Source organism: Cardiocondyla obscurior, linkage group LG18 (genome assembly GCF_019399895.1).
Source record: "Cardiocondyla obscurior isolate alpha-2009 linkage group LG18, Cobs3.1, whole genome shotgun sequence".
NCBI classification, from domain to species: Eukaryota; Metazoa; Arthropoda; class Insecta; order Hymenoptera; family Formicidae; genus Cardiocondyla; species Cardiocondyla obscurior.
The window spans coordinates 2,898,098-2,920,541 of NC_091881.1; the positions used below are offsets into that span (position 1 = coordinate 2,898,098).

Sequence of the window (22,444 nt, forward strand, 5' to 3'; positions counted from 1 at the left end):
CCCACTGCGACAAGAGCAGGGAAATATTTAATAATACAAAATGGAAGTAATCAACGTGCTGAAAAAAGAATATATGTTACAGCAGTATTTTGAAAGAACATCGTCTTTTAATATTTTATCTATAAAAAAAATAATAAAATTTTCTAATTTTGTTAGCGCTTTCTTTTTACATAAAAAATCAGAATTTAATTACAGTGATATCAATATGACATTTATTAACAATTGGTAATGAATATGATAATTGACGGTATTTTTTGCGTTATCTTGAACAAGCTGGTTTCTTTGAAAATAATTAAATGTCTCGTAAACAAATTAGTTTATTAACATTTATACACAAGATTTCGTAATACAGCATCAGATAAATTATAAGCAAATTATATATACGAGAGATTACGCCTAGCATTATCTTTATTTTATTTTATTGTTATTTTATTTTAATGTTACGCTCAGTCGCGCAGGCCGCAGCCAGCGCTCGCAAAGGATTCGCATTTATGAACGAATCGCCATCAACTTTCGCTCACGCAGTCACTCTCGCCGAAGGTGCATCGCATCCGACATCGATTTCAGTTTCGAGACAAAGCTTTAAATCTTTAATCAAGACAAATTTATCATTATTCATTCCCAAGCGTGGAGGCTAGAAATTCACGATCCGAGCCGCAGGATCGAATAAATAAATCCGCTACGCGGAGATGATTCACGATGTTATCTCGGATTACCGTAAAGGAGAATTTATGAGAAAGAGAATGGCAAAATGCATTCTTTCCAACTCGAGCGGTCACACACACAAGACACGTGTACTTCATCCCGCGCGAGAGATAATAAGACGAATTATAACGGCGTTTTGTTCCTCATTTCTTTTTTTTTTTTTTTCTTATTTTATTGCAACGATACCGAGAGATCGACCGCGAATTAACGTGATCACCTGCAAGTTTGGCTGAATTTTTGGTAAGACAAGAGACACCGGCGATGTCCCACGAGATTCGCGGATTCGCCCCGCCGGGTGAAATCACGGATCTGTGCCAAACGTTTGTGAAATTGAGGACATACACGTATATACGCGCGAGAGATGTGTCTCTCGCGTCGGCGGCTTCCTCGTCGGCATTGTGTGGTACCCGCCGGGGAAAGTTTATTTACAGTCGAAGAAGAGTTTTCAATCCCGATGCGCGGCTCGATGCACGACTTGGCGAGACCCCTGATCCCGCACATGCTCTGCGTGTGTGCGTGCCTCGTTAGAACTAACTCATTAGAGCCGATTCAATATACAGGACTCAATATACATTGTTAAACGTTAGCTAGTCGACGATAGAATTTTGATCTTTAATGAACTTGGACTTGACGCTTTCTTCCCGCGGAGATTTATTAACTGAAAAATTAATTAGACGGATAAATCAATTTTTTTTTTCTTTTTTAGAGCATGAAAGATCTATTAAATAAAGCTTTACATTTAATGCGCGCATAAAAAGTAAATGCTACAGAGCCTCTTTACCTTGACGAATTTCGAAAATGACTTCGACAAATTTGCGCGATATTCGCGGGGAATTAATTAAAAAGCGTTGCCTTTTTTTTTTTTTTTTTTTTTTTTCTTTCTCTCGAGTGCCTCAAGCGTCGAGCCCAAGTGGAACATAGTAAACTAATGCGAGTTTAGCGTGATTTTCGCCTTCCATCCCCGTCAGGTCAAGCGCGTGGATTAATTCTTCCTCTGTTAACATAAATATACTTATTACTACGGTTACGTTTTATGATTACGTGCTTCTTCGCGTACTTTCTGCCTTTGAGCATGATCTAGCTGCTATCGACGAAGCTGGCAGGTGCTGACGTCGCGAGCACCGTGTCAAGAACGGTAGAGGAAATCAAAAGGGATAAGGAAGCGGGGTTGCGGAGTCACACTATTATATACAGCGTCAGCGTCACACGAACCAGGCGCGTACGTGCTTGCGTAATCGAGCACGGGAAGGCCGTTACACTGGCAAGTCCTTGTTTCGGGATACATACAATCGTAATTAATGCCATTATACGCTTGCCGAGGAAATAAGCTTCCTCGTGATGTCGATTCTCGCGCCTCCCCGGAGGCGCGCATTCTACTTTTTGTCCCACGTTTCTATCGGCCCGTCGAGAGTAAAATGACAGAGAGTAAAATTTCGCAGAGGTAGCTCACCGAGGGCAAAATGATTCGCAACGATTCGATTTCACTTGGACGCTGGTATATTCAAGGTTACCAGTCGCCGTGACTCGCGCATGCTGTTGAACTTACTAAGTCATCCCGCGTCCTCTCGCCGAGCTATGAATAGCTGTTCTCCATACGCACGTGCACGTACGAAAAAGCCCGCGCGCGGTGTCCGGACTTCGTCGCCGGTGTGCGTGTGCGGGTGTTCCGATGTCAGAGAATCGAGAAATTAAAGGATATTCATATAGGGAGTGGGTCAAGATAGAAAGAAGCGGGCGGACGATGAAAGAAACGATCATGAGTGGAGAAAGAGACAGAGGGAAAAGAGAAGAGAGAGAGCTCGATTTCACCTTGCTAATATCGTCCTGTAGTGATTTACACGACTCGTCGAAGTTTTACAGCGATGCGTCTACGCGTCTATTCACGCGCTGCCCAGCCTGCTGCGATTATTCGTGATGAATTGATAGTTTTTGTTGGGAAGCGCCCCGACGTTCAGCGCGAGTACCTTCGACACGATGTTGAGGTCGTCGTCACCTGGTCCTTGTATGCTACCTAACTCATTTGCGACTCCTGATTGATAAAGCAGACGTTGAATCTGTTTCGCAGGGGTTTGCGTTCTCGCCGGGATCTGCCTGAATTGTACGTAGGGGTTGTAGATAAACGTACTCTGAGTTCTGGGTATCGCGTTAAAATTGAAGGTGCTTCTGTTCGGAGGCTGTTGTTTGTTGTCCAGATTGAAGCCGAAATTGCCAACGGCGTTGAAAGCTTCTTGTCTGTTAAATCTGGTGGCTGGCGCGACGGGCGGCTGGAAATCGGTAGGAAACGAAACGAAATTCTGCTGCAATCGCTGCTGTTGCTGCTGAAGTTGAAGCTGGGGCTGCAATTGTAACTGCGTTTGAGGCTGCGGCTGGAGCTGAGGCTGCTGGCGGAATTGTTGGAAGTGTAGTTGCTCCGGAAAATTTGCGCGGAATAGTGGAGGCGCCGCGACGCTGGGCACTTCCAAGGACACGCTTGGCTGAAGATGAACTGCAGACGGCTCCAGAGGTTGAGACGGTTGAAGCGGTAGCACGTTCGATTGCTCGAATATACGCGGTTTTTGCAACAACGGGAAATGATTGTGCTGGTGCAAACGAAAGATTCTCTGTTCCTCCAGTTGTTTCAAACGTTGCTCCTCCAACTGTTTAATTTTAGCCTGTTCTTCCAAGTGCTTGATTCTAGCTTGCTCCTGAAGATACAGCTGCTGCTGCTTCTGTCTTACTTGCTGATCGTAGAGCTGACGTTGCCTGATGAGAAACTGCGTCTGTTGGATCTGCTGCTGCTGCAATTCGGCCAACTGCTTCTCCAGCAGTTTCTGCTTGAATTCTAACTGCTCCTGAAGAGTTAAAGCCTGTCCGTCGCCTGATTGCCTGTAAATCGGCACGATGCTTTTCGGTATACCGAGCTCATCCTGCTGCACCGTGAAGGCTGCTACCAGAGGCGCGTGGATAATTTTCACTTCCTCCGCTTGAGGTTTTTCTTTTTTAGCACTAGAAGACGAAGTGACGTTGCTCCTGGGTGGAACTGTCGGACTAGATGCGGTTGGCTTCGGTGTGATTAGCGCGTTGGCACCGGTGATCCCGTTGCTGGCACTTTGCGTCAAACTTTCCGATACTTGCGTGATCGGTTTCAGTGTAATGCTCTCAATCTTGCTGACCGTGGACGGAGTCGCAAAAGTTTTCTTCGTTTCCAGCGAATCTTTAGCCTTGGGCTCGGCCCGTGGCGTTGTACTTTTCTCCGGCAACACCACGTTCTGTACGTGGAAGCTTCTTGCGTCGTCGAGGCTTGCTTTTTCTATCATCGTCGACGGGCTCGTGGAAACATACCTTTTCGACTCGAGGAAACTCGAGTTCTGCAACTTTTCCTCGTTCGGGATTTCCTCGTCCCCAGGAAAATTGTCGAATGAAAAGGAGCCCTTCGGTATTACGCCGATGTTATTATTCAGATTTTTTTTAACTACTTCGTCGAAAGACTTTTCGACAGTCATAATGAGTGATTTTTCGTCTTCATCCTTTCGTTGCTCCGCGGACTCTGCCTCTAATTCCGTTAGCGCTTTCAGCAACGCTTGCCGCAGACTCTTGTCGAGCTTTACCGGAGCCGGTGCGGCTTCGAAAGCCTTAGCTGAGATCTCAGATTTTTGAGACCTAGCCAGACTAAGGCAGGCTATTAAAATTATGGCTACCTGTAAAGATAAAACGGAATTAAAATAATTCAGCGCGGGCTTAATTTATGTTCGTCAGTGATTGTTAAATCTCCCCACTCTTGGCCGTGATTAATATTCGAGGCGAGACCCGTTTCCGTGTCGCTAATAAATGGATTCCTTTCAATCACGATCGCAGGTCGCTTTTAATGCAACGAGGTCATTTGGGAAAAGATAAACCACCGGGCAGAACTTATTTAAATGTGACGAGATTTTGATGACACAAAAATGAACATTTATGACTGGTTTCACCATATTGATTCGAGAGAGATTGAAAGCTAAAGTTTCTGTCCACCTCAGTCTATCTCCGTGAGTCCCGTTATGAAGTGGAAGATTCACAACGGCCCGTAGGCGATTTTCTCCTCCTAAAAACATGGTAAACACGTACCCATGGCTTTCGAGCCACACGAGCAGCACTGGCGATTTGCATGTTTTATATAATTACGCGAGAACGTTCGTCCGTGTCTGTCGTCGCCGAAAAGACATGCATACATAATTAAATGCCTCTCGGAAAATTGAAAAGTGTGTACATCAACAAGTGCAACAGTACAAGTACTTTCAGAGCGGAAGCTATTTCTCATCGACTGTAATGCTATGTAACAAATTTTTATTTTTTTTTTAAATAATTTATTACATACAAAAATACGCCTTTTTTATTGAATAAACTTTATCAATTTTCTCATTCGCACGCGCGGCTCGCCGAGTACGATAAATTCAATGCGCCAGAGAAGACGAGTATCAATCAAGGAAGAAAACGATTAATACGAGAGCTCAGCGGGGATTCTATTATGTTTCTGTTACCCTCGAATGCAATTAGAAGCCCGTATCTTTAATTACGCACGTGTACAGTGTGCCTATGCGCGTCTCTTGGGAATAAACTTTGGTATTTAAGTAGAGAAACTCGGATAGATGCCTCAGAGCTTTGTTACGTCGCCATGAATAATCGAAATTCAGCACGGTGAGGACCAGCGTAACAAACGCCCGGTTTGCGCGCTTTATCTCGCGGTACCTGCGTAGAATTTTCAAAGTATGTTTTATCGCATACCAATATTGGCACGTAATGTTTAGCATAATGAAAGTGCTTTGAGACGTTCTCACGGCATTAAATTATGAAAGTAAAAGTAAATACATCGAAAGTGCCCAAGAAATTTTTCTAGCTTCTTTTTTTTTTAGTTATCTTTGTTTTTTAAGATCCCGGTGGAAATTAAAAAATCGATGGATCACCCGAGTCTTTAACACACGCTCGGTGCTTGGAGAACGGGTTAAAGAGCCGTTTTCCCGAATTTTCTCCGAATTTTTCCGTCGGTCTGCCTCATCAGCGGTAATCGTCTTCGATTTCGACGCCACACCTGTGATTATTTGTCCACTTCAGGTAGTTGTTACGGACGAGGCAATTTGGGAAAGTGCCGCGTTTGATGACGCTTTTACGTTTAATAGCCGCGTGCCTTTCGTTTCTATAATGACACGTGACCGTGATGAGAGGTATGATGGATCCTCGGAACTACGAACGGCGTTTGATAATTCATTATCAAGGCAATGCTATTTTAAGCGAGAATACCTCACGATCATCCGCCCGTATCATCCGGGGAATTCCTCCGCGAACGGGTGATCAGCGATAATCCCGACGGCACGAACGGTCACGCCCTGAAAAGACCACGCGAGCCGCCCGTCGGAAGCGGTTTGTAAGCTTTGAACTTTCACCCTGATCCGTCAAATCGCCACGGTGGGAGCCCCGGTGTGACGCGTTCGCATGCACGTCGTGGAAGCTGCATTTTCGTCGAGTCGCGGAGCGGCGGAGGCAGAAGTTATTTAAATACTGTCAACCATAACTCCCTGTCAGCAGTGAATCGGTGAAAACGAGTGAGATTCCTCCGGTGCTAAGCGTCTCCTTAAGCATGCGTAAACAAAGAGTAAAAAAAAAAAGCGCTACCCGCGCGTTGCGGTACCACGCGAGGGCTGTACCTCTGACATTTGTAAAGAAAGTTATGCCGCACCCGGAGGAGACAACGGAACGACACGCCGGGTCAACGATAGAAAATTATCAAATTATGCATTCATCGCGCAACGAGCCCTCTTTAAGCGCTCGGCACTTTTGCCGCAAAAGGGGAAAGTCTGCTTAGACGCCCGTAAACCATCCTGCAATTTACACATAATAAAACAGGGGAGCTGTCACGTTTAGCGGCAGCGGCAGCATCCGCCGACACGGTGGAACTGTTCCGGGCCCGCTCGTTGGTAGTTTTCATCTCGTTTCACGTCCGGATGGTTAATTCGATTCGCCGTAAACCTAGCAAAGACCCGGAGCTGCACGTCTATTGCGCTAACACGGCGGAGGCGTAACATCATTAGTATGTTCATGAGACCTTTTGTTCACTTCGGAACCGCATAAACGCCGAATATCCCCATCGCGGCTATAAACTCGACGGCAATAAAAATGACAGCGAGCTCCGACGCATACCGGCGATTAGTCAACTTTGAAAACTTTCTAAACCCGTAACGACGAACGTCCTCCCGTACCACGCCGCCGCTGGTCCAGCGTCTCATTAATCTCCGGTCCCGTGCATACAACCGTAAGGGACAAACGCCGGCTCGCAGGTGTCGTGCCGTCTTAATAATGGCTCTGGATGCTGAAACTGATTCACGTCGTGCGCGCTTTTGACGCCTCGCTTTCGAAACACGCCGGCGAGGAATTCTGACGTGCATCACCGCAGCGACGAATTTATAGACGTCGTATAAGCAGAGCGTTAAGTAATTCCCCGCCCGTAATTGCAGGAAACGCTGATTAATCGGCGGCGAAAAAGTCGAGAGCCCCATAAGTATGCATATATGCACCGGGAAAGGAATCATCGCGAGTAGGAAGGCGGGCACCGCACGATAGGCCGTGCCCGAACCGGTCGTTAAAATCATCTCGTAGCCTCATATTCGGCTATCGCGAATCTTTGATTACGGACATTTTCGCGTGGCGAACTCCTGACCCGTCATTTTCCATCGCGGATAATGCGCCGCCGCGAGTTTCACCGCGCCTACGATTCCTGCGAAGCGGTCTGCGGGATTGACAAACGCAAACGCGCACGATGGAAGACAACCGCGAGCGAGGCGCTGGGATATCGCGTTGATTAAATCAACGGATTACGACCCGCGCGTTGTCGCCGAATAAATAACCGCGCGCCGTCAAAATTAAAACCACACTCGAGTTATTAAAGCGCCGCGACGAAAGTTTTAATGAATCGAGGAAACGAGTCGGTCCTGCATCTCGAACGCGGCACTTTGAAGCGACGGGATAACGCCGAAACCCGTTACTCCGGCGTTCAATAAACAAAACTGCTTCAATTAAGTAGATAACGACGGAGCGGAGCGCGGTTAATCGTTTCACAATGCTAATCAGACTGAGACAATTGAATCCCAAATCATTATAATTATTTTCCAGGCCTCGATATCTCCTACTTCATTCAGAATACCGTGCCATTAAAGTAATCGGTTTTCAGACAGTATAATTGCCAGGAGCAAAGTACCATGAACGTTCCAATGAACGCCGTAGTGTACGTAAGTCGGCGAGTAAGATAAAGAAAAAAAAAAAAAAAAGTAAAAAAAAGAAAGAAAGAAATGAAACCTTATAAATAAATATAATCAACGTCGTTCCGCCACGAAGCTCCGAATTTCCGACGAGCTCTCCTCTTTCCTCCCGTACAATCCTACGTAGCGTCAAGAGCTTGTACTCGCTAGACAAAACTTGCAGTTAGGAATATGGGTCAAGTGGAGAACGACTGTAATGCCGAAGAAATCTATCGTGTTAATCGAAGTGGAGAAGACGAGAAGTCTATTTTACGCCGCGATCGGAGTGGGGAAACAGCGTGAGAGAACTCGTCACGTTGATCCGGCTTGGCAATAACACTGTTGGCGCGGTGGAAGTCAGAAGATGAGGAAGAAGAAACCGCGAGAGCACACAGGCGGCACTTTCACTCAGCAGTATGTCGAGGATGCGCAACGCTCGTGAACTTGCTTCAGCTCGGCGTACTCTTGCCGCGCCGTGACAGGGCATTAAGACCGCCGTCAGCTACGGGCTTTGTACCGGATTACGAGGAATCGGCTTGACGCAACACCGCCCGCGCAGGCAACACGCCCGCATTTTTCCCACCGTCTTCTAATATCGAACGTCAAAATTTCCGACGGGTTCCCGCCGAACGCGGGAAAAGCCGCGCCGTCCACTTTACCCTAATTATATGCGCGCGGCGATATGAAATATCGCAACGATAGACTTCGCGCTGCAAGCGGTGACTTTTCTCACGCTGGAGATGGAGATGAAGCGTGTGAAAGATCGCGACAATTTTTTTTTTTTTTTATTTGGGGGGGCGAGCGATTTTTCTTTTGACGTTAAACAGTTTTTTTTTTTTTCCGGTAATTTAAATCTGATTTTTATTTAAAACGTTAATGAGAAAGTAACAGATAAACGATTAGCCTTGAAATTTTTAAGAAAGAACCGACTCCCGACGTAATATGAACGTCGACGTTGCACTCGTGTTCGGAAAGGTCCGAAGAAAGGTTGGAGTTAAGTATGTTTGTCATTAAGTCGTCTTGATTATCGTCATTACGTTTCAGACAAATTTACATTATCCCAAGTCCAAGTGGACGAACGACGTCTCGTGATGGGCAAGGAAAATTATTAGATTCGCGGACATATGATACACGAGCTGCCCGATGTTGGCTCAGGTCGCAGGGTATAATCAATTTCGATCTTACAATTAGTTAACGATTTCAACGTTTGACGGTCGCGTTTTACTTATTCTCCCGCGAGCGTAATCGGTAGGATGTATCCGAGGCGCGTCTTATATTTCGGACATACAGGGCGCAGAAACGCGGAAATGGAAGAACGTGAAAGCTAGTTCCCTGCGACGTCTCCAAGTGTGTACCGATTATACAACGAGTCCTTGGCGTTGAGTAACGTTCAAATCTTAAGAGAGAAGATAGGTCGATGTGCCCGTGTGCAATTAAACGGTTGCGATGCGCCGCTGCGCGATACGCCGTATCATATCGCGGAGTGAAAGTCGGAAAGAGCCTCCGGCGGAGGACCGGCGGCTTCCACCGCTCGAAACGGCTCGTTTCGGCCAAAGTACAATGAATATCAGTCAATTTAAATTAGTTCAGGATCGATCATTGCTAGAACGCTGCCGAGGACTCCTGTATCCTCGCCCGAGAAACTCCGTTGGTGCTTATCGTGCCGTTACGGAGATCACGTAGCCGACAAAGGGTAGTCACGGGCACACTTTATATACGTAATGCCAATAATACCGCACTCGTGATAGACCAAGTCTTTCCGCATGACCCGACAAAGGATCGGGCTTGGAAAGTTATCGAGATATATTGTAGGAGCCCCGATCAACTCGAATGAGAAGAAAGTATGAAAAAGTTTCTAACATGGGAGCGTCTTTGGACGAGCGTTTAACGATTGTTCCACGCTGAGCATGACCTTAGGCGTTGGAACGGATAGCGGACCGGGGACCCGTGCTGAACGAGAGGACGCGCCGATGGGCGCGCGACTTTCCACTTTCGACGCGAAAAAAGCCCGCGGGTCTAACGAACCGCGAAACCGTGCAACGTTTCGCGATTATCAGGAGGAAGCTCTGATGAATAACGGTTGCGCGAGGTGCGTGGATTTCTGGCCGGACGAGCCGAGCTCCGTCAGACGTATCGACGCGATCTTACGAAACGTCCGGAACCTTTTCTCATTCAGAGAAGAGGCAGGTGGAATTCTCGGCTACCGTTACTATTACGTATACGTCGTTCTTGATTAGAGGGCCCCCGTGCACTCATAGGCGACCGACGTTTCGTAAGAGCTGCCTGCCATGTAATATGTTTTATCCGGCTTATCTCGCTCAAGAATGGATCTGTTGCGTCGTTCGAAATATAGGAAGAACGAAAAAAAAAAGAAAAAAAAAAAAGGAGGGGAAAAAAAAAGGTATATAGGAACTTTCTTCTTTCGTGGCTCGAAAAAGATGCCATCCGCCATCGAGGGTCATTGAACCCGACGTCTGGTACAAGTATCCACGCCCATCCCTCCACGTCATCAAACCCTGATATAATTACTTTCTCTCGAAATGCGCGCCCGCCATCGACAACGACGTCGTCGACATGACCGTGCATTAAATCGAGATCTCAAATAACCAACTTATAAAAGAGATTCTGGAATGTGTTTTTTTTTCCCTTCCTCCTTGTGAACGAGAGGTCGCAATGATTAGAAAACCGGAAAAACTGATTCGCGAGATCGATTTTTATAATTGAAGAAAATTATCGTGCGCACAAATCCGCGGAGCTGAATATGATTCTTACGTACCAAGGCGGTTCGATTAGATTGTTTCAGACCAATTTCCGTTTCTCCGCCGCGCCCAGTGACGATTTCGAATGAACTCTCACGTACGCGGCTACGTGGTGTCGATCTTTTCCCTGGTCCATCGGTTGGACGTATACGAGGAGAGAGCATATAATATAACGCATGCATTTAGACCGCGACGAGCGTAATATCTTCATTCCGGAGGTTTCACCTTCTTTTTCTCTTCTCCCTTTCCCTTTTTATGCGTGTGCAAAACTACCTTTTTTTTTTTCTTTTTTTTTTAGGACATGGTTATCAATCTCGATCGTTCGAAGCTAACGGCTCGCGTGTCGGCCCCCAGTTTTAGATCTACCCGTGAAACTAATGCTCACGCTAATTAACGCAGCACGCGACCGTGCTACATGACAACTGGGTCGTTAGAAGCGCGTTATCCATCAACGTTACGGCTTTGCGCGTCTCGCCTTCGCACGATTCGCGAGCAAGTAGAAATTGATCCGGCGATTCCGCCGGAGCGCGCCGATTCATTAATACGAGATCGGTAATGAGCCTGGCCGGCTTCACGGTGAATTACTGTAAAGTAGAGATTTACGCGGAGGCCGCGGGAGGACCGACCTTTTTATCCAAATCGGCGGCTGCAAAATGACTGTATTCAATCTCTTCGTTTCGAATTAATCTCGCTGGGCGGTCGGCACCGCCACGGACCGCCTTGGAAACGTGAGAACGGAATTAACGTTTGTTCACGTTTGTCACGAGTTGTCGCCCGATAAGCGAAAGCCGTTCGTAAAGGCAACGCAACGGGCGGGCGCTTTGGGCTTTGAAGTTTGAGATATTTAACTAGAGAGCTGCTCACTTGAAGCAGTAACCGCTGGTTCTTTTTAAACAAATATACATATGTAACCAAATTAATCTTGTTCATTTTGACAAAACGCGTAGAACTGCGCGGCTATAAAATTTTTGCTATATCGCGTTCGCGATACCTCATTTTTTAAATATTTAAATTTCTGCTCTACGATATTGATGCTAAATACTGAATCGTGATTTATTAACGACATTTGCGGTAACGTGCATTTTTTTTTTTTTTTTTTTTTTTACGCGAGTGAAATCGTTAATATTTGCCGGAAATGCTATTTGCCACGGTCACGCGGATAATCGTGCGAACGGATTTCATTAAGCATTTATCGAAAAATCGCTAAGTAGAAAAGCGTGCGCACGTCCCTTCCGCACGGATACAATGCACACACTCGCGAATCTGGAAGTCGCGAAACATATGATGGCAGAAGAAAGTGGCCATCGTGAAACGGCTCACACCGCGGGTTTCTTCGCGACTAGAAACTCAAGTATCCACTTGAGTATCAATGTACACGCATTTATGTAGCTAGTATTGAAATTACTTGTGGGAAGGCCGCTATCACCAGGTAATAGCATTTAATTTCGTCACGTGTGACAACTTTATTAATTTAATTCTCGGATTGCCGCTGCGTTCGGTGATGAAAAAAAAAAAAGTAAAAAAGAAAAAAAAAAAAAGAGAAAACGAGGGAAGATCGAACACACGATGTCGCAATCATTTATATCTTTCGAGGACGTCCTACTTCTCGATTATTAATATTTCGTCGCTCTTTGTTCGTTACGCGCAATTTTTTATATAAAAATATATTACGCGCACCATCGGGTCTTTCTAAACGTTGATTCGATCACTTCGCACTTATCGAAATCGATCTTACTCGCGACACTGTCACTTGGCACGGAAATACGTAATCCACCACCGCGAGACGGGAAGCAAGAAGACTTTAATTATTTTTTTTTTTTAATAAAGACAATAACGAAAGAAATAAGAAATAGATAACAAGAGATAGAGAGAAGAGAAAATGGGAGGAAAGTTAACTAAGTAGGCAAGCTGATCAGCGAATAAGTGGTTTCGTACTCACCAAGCGCATGATGCTGTCTGTGTCCACGCTCGTTCGGTACTCGGCTTTTACTCGGGGAAGATGATCTTCTGAATAGGTAGGCAGGCAGTGATAGTCTCCCTGATGTGCCGCGACGGAGGTGGGGTCACGTACCCCACCGGTGTTAAAACACGTACGTGCAAAGGTACACGCATACAGGTGGCAGGTTCGACCGTCCAGCAGCCGCGTTTCGGTACTTTCGGCGGCACGCTGCTCCTTTGAACTTCGCCGCATTTCCGCGGCCCTCCTCCCTCGGTCCTCCCGGCCGAGAAACGGGACGTCGCTACGTTGGATGAATGAATGCACCACGTGGTCTTACTTTGCTTTTTATATTTATGTCAATGTAGACCATGATTTTTATATTTTATTTTATTTCCTTCTTCTCTTTATTCTGCAAATTGAGCGATAAAAATTACAAATTACTTTATTCGAGATTTAAATATAATATTTTGGATTAGTTTCTTTACTTACGTGTGTCGAGAGTCCAGTGTGGTTATCAAATTTCGTATTGCGAGCAACGAGACCCAGCGGTAGCTTATTCCTACATCGCTTATTTCATTTTAACTCCTTCTTCTACGATTTGAGGGATAAATATTAAAAATTAATTTATTTGAGATTTAAATTTAACATTTTGGATTAATTTCTTTACTTACGTGTGTCGAAGATCCTGTGAGGTTATCAAATTCCGAATTGCGAGCAACAAAGCCCAGCGGCAGCTTGTTCTTATCTCGTATATTTCATTTTATCTCTTTATTCTACAAATTGCGCGACAGAAATTAAAAATTAATTTATTTGAGATTCAAATATAACATTTTAAATTAGTTTTCTTTACTTACGTGTGACCGAAGTCCTTGGTGGTTATCAAATTCCGAATTGCGAGTAACGCGGCCCAGCTTAACTCTACCTCGCGTGTCTGAAAATTAAATTTCCTGAAGTCAACATATTCGGCCGATGATTAATTTTATTGTTCACGACGGAAAACAAGTTGTAATAAAAGACCATGACGACAAGGACGACGTGTTGATCCATATTATATTACGACCATATTGAATGACACGTAACGGCATCTCGCCGCAACGACCTTCGCCTTCCGCTTCCACCGCGACGCGACGAGTAAGCGAGAAACGCAGAAAGGCAAGAACCATGGCGGCGGTACTATTAGCGAAGTTGTGCTTTCGCTGCGTTGTGCGCTTTTCCGACCGAGAGTACATGCGCTGAAGGAGAAGAGCCGTCGGGATCGAATAGGCAAAAAAAATGGTACGTGGCAACGCAACCGTCCCTCACTGTCGTCGCGTGGTAGCCGTATAATCGTGTACCGAAATTTTCGGGGGGCAATCTAACCTCTGACCCAGGCAGCTGATACCTTTCTTTGCAATATGTTACGTCATTTCGTCATGCGTGTCTTCTTTTCATCGTTCGATTCTACCTTTTATTAATTTTCCACTCTTATCACCGGTACACGGTCGGTTTATTAATCTTTTTATCTTTAGACCTGCGAGATGATCAACTTGTTTTCTCAGAGGTTCATGTTGCATTATTTACAATTATATATGTATATAGATATATGACATAATCTGACGTAAATATACTCCCACAATTTATATTTATAATTATGTTCGAGAGATTTAATTTAGTTTATTTAATATTAATTTTTTATATCTTAGTATTTAAGATAAATTAATTATTTTATAATAGCTCCATATTGTAGCAATTAAAATGTTTATTGCATTGCAGAATCACTGCAGTGAATCTAGCAATGACATGGATGAAGGGGATGATCAAGAAGCGTCTTCTTTGCAACAAGGAACAAACATTGAAGATACTTTAACATCATTCAGGGAACAATGGCAGCGCGAATTGACAATATCACCTAAACGTGATATGTCAAAGACTTACTCATCAATTCAGCCTAATATTGAAATTGCAAACGATGAAGCTTCTATCGAGAACAAAGTACATCAATTATTTATTTTGAAATATAAACTGTTAAGTTGGAAAAGATTTTTTATAAGTATATTACTTGTTTCAGGCAAAAAATTTATTTCTTAAAGGGATTGAACACGAACAAAGTAGAAAGTTTTACGAGGCAATTCAGTTTTATAAGCGTGCGGTACAATTGGTTCCTGATATCGAAGTTCGTCTGTATGAGTCGACAAAAACCAAAGCGAGAGACAGATTTGATGCCGATGATGGTTGTGATATGTTAGACAATGATTTTTCAACTACTAGTGACAGCGAAAATCATAATGAGGTTGACGAAGAGGGAATTGATTTATTTTTTAAACTATCTAAAATTGTAAATCGCAATCAATGTGTATGTTTCCCGAAATTTGATCAAAGTGTAAGCATTTCTTTTTTTTTTAATCTAATATAAGATAACAATTCTTAATATATGCTGTATTTTATATTTGCCACATCTTTGTACGTTTAGACTACACATATTTCTGCACTACCTATGGAAATAGTACTCTACATTCTAAGATGGGTCGTATCATCCGAGCTGGATTTCCGATCGTTAGAAATGTTCTCAAGGGTATGTCGTGGATTTTATATTTCTGCACGAGATACGGAAATCTGGCGATTAGCATGTGTCAGGTAAATATCAGTAAATGTAAACGTAATTTTTAGATGATGTAAAATTAAAATTATTTTTAACAGGGTATGGGGTGTAAATTGTGGTACTTGCGAACCAAAATACAAGTCGTGGAGAGATATGTACTTGCAACGGCCTAGATTAAGATACAACGGATGTTACATCAATAAAACGAGTTACATACGCGATGGAGAAAATAATTTCCAAGACCGTTTTTACAGACCGTGGCATCTTGTTGAATATTTCCGGTACCTGAGGTATATAAAAACGTTCTACTTTTTTACTGCACGCGCTCTATAATATCGTAAAGCCACTATAAAAACATTTTTATAACTTATGTTTAGATTTTTTCCTGAAGGAAGAGTTTTAATGTTAACATCGACTGATGAAGCTCAAAGCTGCGTTAATTCCTTACGAAATCGTGCACCACGTAATCCGTCAGTTCTTGTTGGTCATTTTCGATTACATGATAATTATGTTACACTTGTGTTGAAAAGGCAAGAAATTAAAGGAATTAACTTCTACAGAAGAAAAAAACGAGAACCGGTGCACGATAGTGGCGAACAAACGTTCCATATTGTAAGTAATGAAGATTGATTTCATTTTTAAAATAGTTTACAATTATCTCATGCATATTTTACGTAAATATTGTAGGAATTCGAAATACAGAATTATCATAGAAGAGTAAACTCGCAACTAAAATGGGTTAGTTACAGTATTTTTACAAAATATAAAAATGGACAAGAAGCGAAAATTTGCCTAAAGGAGCCATCTGTAAGGGAATTCAGAGCATCGCCGATCGGTAGCAGATATCCACCTCTTAAATTCAGCAGGGTAAAGAGTTATACTCAGGAGAGCGAAGTCCCGTTATAGTAATGGTAACAAACAAATCGCATAAATCAGGAGAGTACAATTATTGAATTATTCTTACAGAAGGAAACTAACAAAAAAAAAAAAAAAATAATAGTGAACGTAGTGAATTTTCAATATGTTATAACACTACAAATAAAGATGATCATTTAATTATCTATCCACTATCTATAATATTATATTTTCGACCGCCGGCAAACGAATGCGGGAATTAAAATATTTAAGTCCCGCTAGACCGTTTGACTGTCGACGAGAAAATTCGCGAATCGTACGTGTCGTAACATCAAAGTCGCGCGAGATCGCTCGAGATTTTATAATATATATTCACTCTACCTTGATAAGCCTCGATTTGCCGATGGCAGTAGCAGATTTCTTCTCAATTCTTCAAATTCTTCACAAATGCGTGGCACTCAATTTCTACCGGACTCGATTCGGCCGAAGTGGCAGACTTCCAACGGTAGTATCGGCGCTTTGATTTAGCGGTGGCGGCTCATAGCGAATTTTCTGGGAACTAAAACTCTTGTATATTATCCGTAGAGATCAGTGATATTATCACACGTTCAAATCTGTGTCTAATAAATTTCTTTTTAGTTTCCAGGAAGTCCGTTACGAACCGCCACCGTTACTACTGGCAACCCGAGCCATCCGAGGTACTAACGAGAGTCAACCGATGCCATAATTAGACATTCCGTTTGGAGTAATACATCGCATTCAAGTTTAATCTGGATAAATTGCTTTAATTTTAACGTAATTCACTTTACCTCCGAGTCGTAGACATAATAGTACAAATCGACGACAGATCGAAGTGTCAGTAAGTCATATATTTTATTTGTCGATAGTATATCTGGACTTAGTTCCAATGCGATTTCAAATTCGGAGTACGAAGTAACTGAATATAATTAACATCCGAATATATATTTAAATTATATTTGAAAGAACGAGAGATGCTTGAAGTACCTTGCGATTAAGATACATATATTCGTAGCTGCCGATAGTTATTAAATGTAAAAGAATATTTTTTAACGTAAAAATAGAAATTTATCTTCTACTTTGTCGTCAGTTATATATTAAAATATTTTAAAGTAATTAAACGGGGAGCTATGGTCAAACAGGCAAAGCAACCTCTGGATCTAGGCTTTGGTTTTAAATTAAATAAAAATATTGCAGTAAAATAACATTCAGTAATGCATATTGCATACATACTTTAACATTTTTCAAGATATTTTATTTATTTTATATCACGCATTGTATTCTATAACAATAATACATTATACAACTTGCAAATCACAACTATTCGTTAAAGAATTATGTCGCTAGTGAATAATCGCTAGTGATTAGTGTCGCTAGAATTACCTGCAGTGAAGTAGTATTTGTTCTTCTTTTTTTTTTATTTTTTTTTTTAGAATAATTTTATTATGACTTCAGTATCATTTGAATGATACAAATTATCTTACTACAATGGAATCGAACCAGCATCCATTGATATATTGAAATAATTTTAGATGTATTATAAAGCGTAATTGATTTCAAGAAATGGACGTTCTGAAATATGTTATATTATCGATGACTCTGATAAAAGTAGTTAACACAAGCCCACGATATTTAATCCTACTCGAATACGACTTTTCTATCTCTTTATATTGCTTTTAACCGTTTCTCAAATTTAGTTTTAAACATGGATTTGCAAATTTTCGTCGGTCTAATCCGAGATGAACTTTCGAATACGGGCGCGTGTAGATTCTGTAACATCACAATGCATTAATGTGCTCTCTTATATTGTTTTTTTTTCTTTTTTTTTCTTTTTTCAGATCATCTTTAACTTCTCCTCACATCTTGTTGCCTCTGGTGAATTTCTGGACCAATTCTCTTCTTCAAAGGACTTACACGTTTTAAAATTAAGTATCTCTTTTTTTAATAAATTAAACGAGGTAAAGATAAAAAGATAAATCTTTCGTAGCAAGATAAAAAATAAATTTTCTTCTCTCTTGCATCATATCCCCTCGGTTTTCGTTAATTTTAATTTGCCTCCGTCATATTTGCAGAAACATTTGTCAAATATTTATCATTTATCAACTGTCAAACATTCGATATGATAAGTAACCGTATGTACTTTGTACTCATGATTGTACCTAAAACCCGTGTCTCGTAATATATATATTGTAGGCGACGAGAGAATTAAAGGAGCTGACCGGGTTCGAACTTGGGATCTCTCATTACGAGACTAGCACTCTCCTTTCTTCTGGATCTCTCACCCGAGGACAATTGAATTCAATCCTACTTCTAAACTTGTAGGCGACGGAAAAATTAAAGAACTCAACCGCATTCGAACTCGCCACCACGCCAGACGCTCTGTTCTTTCACACTGTTCGCCTATACCGATTTAGCCCACTGGCCAAATATCCTACAATATATATATAATATATATATATTTTTTTTTATTATTCTTAAACTTATCTATTATAGAATTCAGCACTTTCTGGTCTCCAAATGTCGAAGCATTCGACTAATTGCCGGCTGTTATAGGCTCGATTTATCACAGACTGCAGCAAGCCGTCGCGTTATTCATTATTCAATCATAATTCTTCGCGACCCGAAGGAAAAGAGCTTGTTTTATTGCACGTAGACGGATCAGACATCCAGGCGAGATCCCTCAAGGTTGCGGTATGCATAGAACATACCGCTAGGACGACCATTACATGCATCACGTTATGGGAATTTAGCACCAAGTCCAATCTGCCGGGAATCCACTTTTCTGGAATGCGAAGAGCGCCAATGGTTGCACCTATCACAGCTATGAGATCCTAGAAATTATTCCTGGGTGAGTATTATTTTGAATATTATTCACGATTGTCTGTACAGGATTGTATTTAAGATAAACCTGTAATATTATATGAATAAGAGCGTCAGGTGATCCTCCACCAATTCCGAAACATCTCAGCGTCATGACCAGCATTCTCATTAGGAAAGGAGGAGCGAAACATAAACGTCTTTCCCATGGTGAGCTCGCAGTCATTGCCTACAAATTACGCAAATATTTTATAATCACGAAGCATCAATAAAACGAGCGCGTGCTGGAAAAATACCTTTAGAAGTCCCCAAATACTTAGGGAACAATAAATAAAAATGCAGCAATACCAGACGTTATCGGCAAGGCAATGAACAGCGGCCGCCATCATCGGTATAGCTCCTGAAATGAGTTGTGCATGAAATAGAAAAGTGCTTTTTTGTCACTATAAAACTTCTTATGCTTTTTTTTAAACTTTTTTTTTGTTTGAGACAAAATTTGAACGATATGACAATTTATAACATTCACTTGAAGTATGTAAAGTAATTTATAAAATAAAATCTTAGAAATTGCGAATTCTAATCGTACGTTCGTTCTTTCAGCATACTCTGACATTTATAAATGGACCACACACCGAAACTCTGGCACAGCCATATGCCGATCATGTCGACTTTCAGCAGTGTTCTGTAGAAAACTTCGTCGTAGTTTACGTTCATGAAGAGATGGTACAAGAAGGATCCAATCCACGGACTAACGGCGCCGATCAAGTGGCACCAGGACAGAACTTCAACGAGTGATCCTTTCGGACTCCATGGGAGAAGATGCGGCACGGTGACCAACATGTACAGAATTGCGAATCCTGTAAGCACATATGATCGCTCGTACCGGAACGCCTTCGGGCATTTATCGATATTAGAAAAATGATACACCACGAGATCGCGATAATTTTTTAAAAATTAATTATAATTGACGCCTTATTCTTTTATAGATAAACAGGCGTGTAATTTAATAATTAAAGATGTATAAACTTTATATAAGATTTTTCCACTTAGTTAAATTACTGAAAGAATTTTGCTACTTATAAGCAGAATATTTTTTTTAGACGTGTACGTTAATGAGTTTCGCCACATATGCGGATAGTTTGACCTACTAAGATTTTATTTCACGCACACGTGCACCGGTCGATACATGAGATTCATATACAGGATGGTTAACTAGAAACGGAATATTCGAACGATTCTCATAGTTTCCCTTTTGATCGAAGAAAAATAGAGTAAAAGAATAATTTTATATAATTCTTTTATATAATTCTATGAATATTAAAATAATGTGCTATAAGTTTATTAATAATTATTAATAATTCGAACATTTTGTTTGAATTAATTACACAAATAATTCAAATAATTTGTATAACTTCAAGAAAAGGTACTTAATTTTATTTAATATATGAAAAAAATGACAATTTTGGATGTACTTGCATTACCATTTGTTTTATATAATAATGTTATAACGTTTCTGTTTTTCTTATATAATAAATTCATGTTCACGTTTACAGCATATTAAATTTGACTGACATCCAGTTAGAAATTCATCAATGGATCAACCCCAGCGAGAAAGGGATGTCATATGGATTCGTTTTCATCGATCGTTCGTTATCCTGCAATGCGTCTTCGTTGAGACGCCACCGATGTTTTCACGGAAGTTGGCCTTGATACACCTTGACTTTAAAGCCCTTAAGGGAATAATCTACTTTCCCACTTAATCTAATCACGAGGATGACGAATATGCAGGTGATATAACTGGGTATTCTTTGATATATACTTGATCGTGAAAAGTAACGAGAATTAATACTTTGCGATTTAATTTTATTGATTAACTTTATTTTATTTTATTAACATAGCATATATTCTATCAACGTTAAACTCGTCGAAAAGTTTCATAAATTTAAGACATGTTTTACAAGCAAAAATTTTATTATCACAATTTTTTTTCATGTTTCTAGCATCTGATTAAATTGCTATTTAAAGACTTTAAATTTACTTAAATAAAACAAATTTTAGTAAAATTGTTTAACTGAATAAATTTAGAATTAAATCTTTTTTAAGGTATCCAGTTTTGGTAACGATCAATCATGCAGTTTCGGAAAAATTCATCATGCGACATGTAGAAGAGAAAAACCGCAAAATGGAACATCGCTAATACATTTAAAAGTAAAAGAAGGAAATGAGCGAGCGATTTCAATCGAATCACCTTACTTTATCATCGAAAAGGATGCAATCGCTCGGTCTCACCGTGCGTCAGGATGTTGACGGTCTCATTGTGGATGTAGAAAAGGCTACCGAGGCACTGGCGGATGGTCATGAGCGGCCTGTAGCCGGTGTGGATGTGCGGGTTAAATTGAAGATGCAACGGCATCTCGCTCCATCGTCGCAGCAGCTGGACCGGCGTCTCCTCCGGACGCGACGCCTCGGTGCCGCCGGGCATTCCCGCGTTATCCTGACAGCGCGGTCCGTACGTGTCGGTGGCCTCCTGGTGCGGCGAGCCCGACACCGTCGCCGCATGGCCCGGTTGCTCGTCGTCCCGGAACGGCGTCGTGCAACGGCGAACGCACCACCGGGCCCGCTACCTCGGGGAAGAGCAATCCGATCCGGCCGGAGCGGACCAGACGGAGAGTACGAGGTCGCCTCCGAGAGCCGTGCGCGAGCCCTCAACGGCGGCGACGTCGCTACTGCGTCATCGTCCGCGCCGCTGAAACTCCCTTTCGTGCCTTCGTCCGTCTGCCCCCGCAGCAGCCGTCATCCGCACGCGATTCGGCCTCTCCGACGGTCCCGTCGCCACGGCAACCGGCATCGATCCCATCCCTTGGGTGGGTTAGGAGGTAAAGCGACCCCCTCATCGCGCGCGATCTCCCAGCTTGTCGCGGATGTTCTTATTCGAGACCTCTTCCGAGATAATATGCACGATTACTTACGACTTAGATCGGAATTCTCGTTCGTTTTCATTAAACGTTGATCAAAAGAGTCTGAAACAGAGTTCTTCTTGAATAAGAATTTTTTCTGTTTTTTTTTTCTTTTTTTTCTGGTTTTTCGTAGTTTTTTTGTTAATATTTATGAACAATAGTAACGGGGACTCGTTATTTGATTTTAGTAAAATTTTATTATGCCTGATACTTCGTTCATTTTGAAGCACATCGTTGGATTTTAAGTGTTTATAATTGGGAACTTGTAGCTGGCGCGGAACCTGACCATAGATTTTTCACGCGTGACCTATTGACACAAATTCGACGGCCGGGCGTTTTTGAGTTAATTTACTATGCTGGATATCGCGTCTTATCCCCGTCTCTCGTATTATATATTATGCAAAATATACATACTATTTCGAGCTTTATCGACTTGCGTCGATGAACATTGCCTCGTCCTTGTAGTTCAATCACATAAAAACGACTGTGCTGAAAATAAAACAAATCGAAGGAAGACTGCGGAACAACTGCGTCGTTGGCACATGTATATTTTTGGTAACGCTCTATTTTAT

General features: G+C 42.1%; 3 protein-coding genes across 6 annotated transcripts; 1 reads left to right on the forward strand and 2 right to left on the reverse strand.

The window, feature by feature from the left end:
* Positions 1-299: 299 nt before the first annotated feature.
* Positions 300-16,575, reverse strand: LOC139109595 (nuclear transcription factor Y subunit beta). Of its 2 annotated transcripts, none has more exons than XM_070668787.1 (6): positions 16,462-16,575; positions 13,502-13,578; positions 13,319-13,420; positions 13,137-13,238; positions 12,648-13,056; positions 300-4,382 (listed from the first exon to the last, which is right to left on the reverse strand). In XM_070668787.1, exons 5-6 carry the CDS (start codon positions 12,897-12,899, stop codon positions 2,586-2,588), a joined length of 2,049 nt encoding a protein of 682 aa, XP_070524888.1. In that variant the 5' UTR covers positions 12,900-13,056; positions 13,137-13,238; positions 13,319-13,420; positions 13,502-13,578; positions 16,462-16,575; the 3' UTR covers positions 300-2,585. The 2 variants fall into 2 exon arrangements, with proteins under 2 accessions (XP_070524888.1, XP_070524887.1); XM_070668786.1 differs by lacking the exon at positions 16,462-16,575 and adding an exon at positions 13,665-13,747.
* Positions 13,793-18,074, forward strand: LOC139109604 (F-box only protein 9). 3 transcript variants are annotated; one of them, XR_011546859.1, is made up of 9 exons: positions 13,793-13,922; positions 14,400-14,618; positions 14,695-15,006; positions 15,097-15,260; positions 15,324-15,515; positions 15,603-15,837; positions 15,913-16,136; positions 16,720-16,939; positions 17,937-18,074. XR_011546859.1 is itself a non-coding variant. In XM_070668816.1 (7 exons), exons 1-7 carry the CDS (start codon positions 13,920-13,922, stop codon positions 16,129-16,131), a joined length of 1,344 nt encoding a protein of 447 aa, XP_070524917.1. In that variant the 5' UTR covers positions 13,793-13,919; the 3' UTR covers positions 16,132-16,288. The 3 variants fall into 3 exon arrangements, 1 of the variants encoding a protein (XP_070524917.1); XR_011546858.1 differs by having other exon boundaries at positions 15,913-16,092; XM_070668816.1 differs by lacking the exons at positions 16,720-16,939; positions 17,937-18,074 and having other exon boundaries at positions 15,913-16,288.
* LOC139109613 (progestin and adipoQ receptor family member 4) lies at positions 17,498-21,794 on the reverse strand. The gene is made up of 5 exons (XM_070668831.1): positions 21,205-21,794; positions 19,548-19,772; positions 19,212-19,315; positions 19,007-19,144; positions 17,498-18,929 (listed from the first exon to the last, which is right to left on the reverse strand). Exons 1-5 carry the CDS (start codon positions 21,395-21,397, stop codon positions 18,702-18,704), a joined length of 888 nt encoding a protein of 295 aa, XP_070524932.1. The 5' UTR covers positions 21,398-21,794; the 3' UTR covers positions 17,498-18,701.
* Between the last annotated feature and the right edge of the window lie 650 nt (positions 21,795-22,444).

Bases quoted from the DNA above. Each gene is read 5' to 3' on its own strand.
- LOC139109604 (XM_070668816.1), top strand. The intron at 15,261-15,323 runs GTAAATATCAGT...TATTTTTAACAG, and splicing joins TGGCGATTAGCATGTGTCAG to GGTATGGGGTGTAAATTGTG. The intron at 15,516-15,602 runs GTATATAAAAAC...ACTTATGTTTAG, and splicing joins GAATATTTCCGGTACCTGAG to ATTTTTTCCTGAAGGAAGAG.
- LOC139109613 (XM_070668831.1), bottom strand. From the start codon at position 21,397: ATGCCCGGCGGCACCGAGGCGTCGCGTCCGGAGGAGACGCCGGTCCAG. The intron at 19,145-19,211 runs GTATTTTTCCAG...CGTAATTTGTAG, and splicing joins GTATTTGGGGACTTCTAAAG to GCAATGACTGCGAGCTCACC. The intron at 18,930-19,006 runs GTTTATCTTAAA...AATAATTTCTAG, and splicing joins TTATTCATATAATATTACAG to GATCTCATAGCTGTGATAGG.
- LOC139109595 (XM_070668787.1), bottom strand. From the start codon at position 12,899: ATGCGGCGAAGTTCAAAGGAGCAGCGTGCCGCCGAAAGTACCGAAACG. The intron at 4,383-12,647 runs GTGAGTACGAAA...TTATCTTTACAG, and splicing joins CAGACAGCATCATGCGCTTG to GTAGCCATAATTTTAATAGC.